At 33.9% G+C, this 6,000-nt stretch overlaps 1 protein-coding gene across 1 annotated transcript in view; it reads right to left on the bottom strand.

Moving 5' to 3' along the window:
- Positions 1-621: 621 nt before the first annotated feature.
- The window catches only part of CHN1 (chimerin 1), a 265,138-nt gene continuing 259,759 nt past the window's right edge, over positions 622-6,000 (bottom strand). Inside the window, exons 13-14 of the mRNA XM_051986172.1 lie at positions 4,261-4,366; positions 622-1,495 (exon numbers count right to left, since the gene is read on the bottom strand). Of these exons, the coding sequence (XP_051842132.1) occupies positions 1,324-1,495; positions 4,261-4,366 (278 nt within the window). The 3' untranslated portion in view covers positions 622-1,323. The remainder of the gene's footprint in view (positions 1,496-4,260; positions 4,367-6,000) is intronic.

Genomic DNA, 6,000 nt, shown 5'->3' with positions numbered 1-6,000 from the left:
CCCCCCCCATTCAGTTACTCTTAAGACCCCATCTGAAGTTGCAACCTACAGTTGGAAGAAGCTTTGATTTAGATTATATGCATCTATCTTTTCTATTTTTCCTCTAATAAACAGTCTAGAAGCCATTTTAGTATTTGGCATTCCTTTTTACAGTAACAAAATGGTATAGTGGATAGCAAAGGAGCCCATGTATCAGGAAGATCCCTGAGTAGTTCTGTCTTAGACAGACTGGTTGTATGACATTGGGCAAACCTCTTGGTGCCCAGCAGTCTCTAAGGTTATAGTTATTAGTTACTGAGAAATTACTGCACTTGTAAAGGGATCTTTTTCCTGTGGAGTTCCCTGTATCAATCAAATTGGAGATCTAGTATAAAAATTATTCTAGGTAAGATTTTTAATGATAACTGCATGTATAAACACTAAGTTACCAATAAACACAAAAAATGATGCATATTTTTCCTCCTGACAATTTTCCCCCTTAGGGACTTGAAAAATATTCTGGATTTCACTTTCTATAGGAACTTTTAGAAAAGGTGAGATGCAATATTTTACAATGAGTGAGTAAGCTAAGAAAAATATTTCTGAATGTTTTCATTAATTAATAAAATAAAGCTATCAATATTTTGGATTTCTAAAAGCAAAATTTAATAAATTAATATAAGCATGCCAGATAAAAATACAAAATTACAACAGAAAACCAAATAATAACAATATAAAAGAAAATGCTCAGTGTTGTACATTTTATTGGCATGTATAACTGCTTAAAGTAACAATCAAAAACATATTTTGTTCTTGTAGGAAACAAAGTACTACATGATAGAAGAGCTGAGAGAAACCAGAAATAAACCACTCAATAAAGGTTGGCAAATGAATAATCGAAAATGACTATGTGTGAGCCCAAGGTACTGTTTCACACATTTTTTTTGTAAGTATCAGAAACTAATAGCCTAGAACATAAAAAGCAAAATCACAACAGGTTTACGCTGAGGAACATGCTGATTTACAACCACAGACTATCCAGGATGAAGAAGCTGCATTGTTTTGTTGTTTCTAGCCCAAAGGGGAGCCAATCATGCAATAGCTTGAGTTTCCTTTAACATGATAAACACCCAGGATTACTAGTACTGGAGCTTAGGCATTAATTGTTGGACAAGGACAGCTGAGTGGCACTACATAAACAACATAAAATTCCTTCATTTTTATCTGGTGCATACCCAAAGCTCTAATCAAGAATAATTCAGCTAGAAGAGCTAATTAAATTATTATAAAACATTCCTTCATCTGTAGAACATAGCTCTCTTCTCTTTATGCAAAAGGGGAAATTCAAAATAAAATGTCTTCATTTTTGATAAGCATCTCCACCACCAGTCTCTGATACCGTATATCATTCAGGGCCGCCATTGCATCTAATTCTGGAGATCTCATGAGGGTGGGTCCAAAGACAATTCCAAGATTCTCAGCATTCATGAGGTTCTCCTTTTCGTGAAGGGTGACCCTAAAAGACACACACACATACAAGAACAGTCAAAAATGTTTTCATTAGTGAGCAAGAGTTTGTTTCCTCAGGCTGAGACAGCTAGAGTGGACAAAAATATCCAATTTAAAATCTATGCTCACTCCCAAATGAGTACAGTGAATTCTGTAGCCTGTCAGTTCAATTCAAATCAATTCAACAAGTATTTATTAAAATATTCTGTATGCCAGACACTGTGCTAGGAACTGGGAATACAAGTCTCAATTTATTCATTTCCCTTGAAGTGAATTCATTTAATGATTGAAATGAAAACTTCACACAGTTCACTGAGCACTCAAGCCTGAACTAAAGCATTGGACTAGCTGAGCTCCATTATATCACTATTTTTCCCAAGAAAATTGATATTAACAATGCCTTATTTAGCACCTTAAGGCTTATTTCTGATACAATAGTCCTGTGAAGTATGGATGAGGGAAATAGGCACAGATTAAGTGATTTGCCTATAGTCTTGCAGTTTTCTTCACTGATCTACACCTTAGTGTTATGGGTACATAAATGATGGAAAAGATGGAATGGAGGAATAAACTTTATTCTTAAAGGGCCTTTTCAGCATGGCATGTTGCATTGTTTTCAACTTTACAGCTAAGAGCCTCTTGGGACTGAATCATTTTTGAAGGGGAATTTTGGGAAAGAGTCAAAATGAATGAATAATTTCAATTCCCCTTGGCATAACATCACAGATTGAGAGCTGGAAAGGACTTCAAAGGTCATCTGGTCCAACCTTTTTTTTACAGATTTTGTAGATCTATATATAGATGATGTAACTGAGATCTAGGGAATGAAGTAGTAAGAATACAGGTAGGAAAGCATTAGAGATGGGATTTGAATGGAGTTCCTGACTTCAGTTAATGTTTTTTTTTTCCATTCTCTACCATCAAAAAGATAAAATCAACCACCTTTACTACATCTTCATCTCAAATAAAACATGACTAAAAAACACAGTGAAGAAGAAAGTGAGGGGAAAAAAGAACATCTTCTTAATTTTTATATTTTTAAGGCAGGGTGGGGGGACTTTTGGAGTTACATACAAGCAGGAAGCAAACTTTGACTTGTACCTAAGATTGCACAAATTAAGTAAGGCTCTAAAATAACATGGAAGATACATCTGGTCTTTTGTCAAAAAAAATTAAGTATTCATTTTTTGGAAACTTATAAGTTATGAAAATATGTAACTAATTTTGCTTCAGGGCCATTTAATCTCTTATTTCTGGGAGATTCCTTTTAAACTTACAAAATGGTCACAACTATCTGTCTGGCATAGTACTTTGCACCTAGAAGGCATCTATCAAATTTGTTTTTGTTATAACTTTGCTGCTGTTATCATTTTTTTTGGTCTTTTTGATAGGTTATGTGATTTTTAAGCCTCTAGAATTCCTTGTTTTCAGCTTGGAGAGACATCAGAGTGGCTGAGAAATCATACATAACAACATCTATATCCATTGATTTAGCATATAGAACCAGACCTTGAAAGGTACAAGAAAAAATATATTTTCCTTTCCCTTCTCCTAACCTTCGAACTCAAACCTTCCCACAACAAGCCACTTGACTAACTAGCACCAGTACTGGCAATTCATAACTGAAAATCTGAGCAGAGAGTGTAACATTTAAGTAAAAAGATTAAAAACAAGTTTCTCAAATCTCAAAGGTGGTTTGTTACTTCAAATTTTCCATGCTAGAATCTGTGAAGTTCCATTCTTTGTACTTTATGTTGAGAAGACTTTGTGTATGTGGCAGAACGTGAATATTTCTGGCACGGTAACCACAAATAGATACTGCTTTGTCAAACTTGTTTCTTCCCTAATCAAGTCTGCATTCTCTTTGGTTGTGCAGAATGCTGTTGATGCTCTTTCAGCAATTCCTCCCCAATTCCTGCAGTTTTCATTTCCATATGTCCTATTGTGATTCAGGTCATGGATTTCTCTGAAAGTTGCTGTTTCTAATTCACAATATAAAGGTCAAACAGATTTATTGTTCAACTACCTTCTACTTTGATTTGAGGAAGAGGTGTCCTAAGACATTAGTATACCCATTGCTAGCTTATTCAAAATTTGGAAGATTTCCTAGATTGGCCCTCACGAGTCTCATTTAACAATATGATTAATCCTTTTAACAGGTAGATAATAATTTCTTAATATAAGTTTTGCCCATCTGGATTTTTATATATGTTGGATTTGTTTTAAATATGGGATTTTAACACAGAAGCTTTGTTTTCTAATAAAGTCACAAATATACATGGAAACCAGGACTACTCTCCTCATTTTAATATGTCAGTGAATAAAATAAATAATCATATTTTTCAGTATTTCTCCCCTAAAATTAGTATAAACAACACAGATATAAAAGGCTCCATCACCTATTCCCTCAGCTACCCCTCCTATCTAAGCCCACAATTTTAACAATCAACCAAACATTTGTGTGTTCTACTGTATTATGTGACAGGCCCTGTGCTAAGCACTGGCGGGCACAAATGCAAAGGGGAAATTTTCTTCTCTTCAAGGAATTGACATTCTATTAGAATGTACTAGGAATCCATTCCCTCATTTCTTTGAAGTTTTCATCTTAGGACCATTAGGTCTATTTCAATAGAGGTCCTGTTGAGATTTCCAATCTTAGATGATGGAACAGTATCCCCTGAGTGCCACCTCAGGAGGTAGGTGCCTATGTTATTTATTTATTTTTATTGTCTGACTACAAATCATTCTCAAAATGCAGGATAAATCACTTACCTCTTTAAATGTGCCATGAGATACCTGAGCGTTTCACAGTGCGCAGGTGGCAGTAGTTTCAATGCTTCATGAAGAGTTTCCAGCTGTTCATCAGGATCCAAAGTCTCTGAAACATTAAATCACATATCATAGGGAATAATCTTGGTGCATATGAATGATGTGGATGACCAATATAGTCCAAACGTTAACATTAAATTTATACCACTCTGGAATAATCCTCTCTCTTATAAATACATGCTTGTGGTATTTTCTCCCCTATTTCCAATGACCAAATTGAAGATTCCCAAAGGCAGGAATTTCAACTTAAAAATGTTATTTACTTAAATTGTGGGAATGAATTAAGTTTCCTCAAGGATGTTTTCTTGGAATATGATACTTCTATATCAAATCTGTGGAAGAAAATTGTCTATGACCAAAAAAACAACATTGAAATATCTATATCTATATCTTATCTATCTACCTATGTATCTGTCTGTCTGGTATGGGAAGCAGGCAATGAATGAAACTGTTAAAAAAAAACCCACAACAAAATCTTTCCTCAGAAATGAGAGTTGTTCTTCAAAGTAGTCATCTTGGGAGTGGGGGGGTATTTTAACAGAGCTTCTATTGTTCAAAACCCTTCTGTAACATAGCAGAACTATCTTTCAAGTGAAATTTCTGAATCACAGAAAAATGAAATTTCTTGTGCCTATTTTTTTTAACCAAAAATGTTATCATCTATGGGAAGATAACCATCAATCTTGAGTTTAAATGATTTTTGGCTTTTTCCAAAAATGAAATTCAATCTCAAAAATGGTACCATTGAAAAGATTCATAAAAGACTACAGGTTTTCAAGGTATTTACAAAGGAATTATAAAAATATTTCTAAAACTGAAACATTCTGAGGTGTTCCAAAGGGGCTATTTTTAAGAGGCAAATACTGATGTTTATGACAAATTATGACATAATATGTAGGCAGTCATTCTGTTCTAATTTGAGCTTCTTTAAATCTTTTGGAACTTTAATTCAAGCATTCAAGGAGAAACTTACAGTATATTTTTTAGTTTTACCTCCAAACTGTTCATCCATCCAATATCTAATTGGTCAAGGTCACATAAGACATAAAATCAAGGTTTCTGATCATTAGTTTGAGAAATTCTACTCCACTTCATTCAAACTTTGAAGAAAATAATCAAATGATAATGGATTTGTCAAGATGAAAAAGTTTTATTATAAGGTAATCTCAACCAAATAGGTAGATTTCTTGACTTGTAAGTGTAAAAGAAAGGAATAGATTTGAAAGCATTTTCAAAGAGGGAAAAACAAATGAAGCCTCTTATTTGAAGAAATTATGACTCTTTACAATTTCTACTCAAAGCTACACAGTCCCAGTTCATATCTTTATAACTGAGAACACATTGTTTGACTTTTCCAGTTCAATTCCAAGACCATCATTACCACAAAATGACGATTTATAGAAAAGGGATGTCATCTTATATCCCAATTGATGGGATTGAAACAGAAAGGTTTCAAGATCAACTGCTAGAATTTCAAAAATAAAATCTCATTTGTTATGTACTTTTTTGGGGATAACAAACTTAATTTGTCTCAAGTAACACTAAATGGGGAATTTCAAAATGAATTGGAGATCCTGAGGACCCTCTCAACTCTCAAAGCAAACATTATGCTAAGAAGCCACTAGATGGTGCTATTTTAAGAGACTGTATTTGGAGATTTTTATCCATATGTGAGTGGGAGAT

This window comes from Antechinus flavipes, chromosome 3 (assembly GCF_016432865.1).
Source record: "Antechinus flavipes isolate AdamAnt ecotype Samford, QLD, Australia chromosome 3, AdamAnt_v2, whole genome shotgun sequence".
In the NCBI taxonomy this organism is placed as follows: domain Eukaryota; kingdom Metazoa; phylum Chordata; class Mammalia; order Dasyuromorphia; family Dasyuridae; genus Antechinus; species Antechinus flavipes.
The sequence above is the reverse complement of the archived record's forward strand: the minus strand, read 5'-3'. Positions and strand labels throughout refer to the sequence as shown.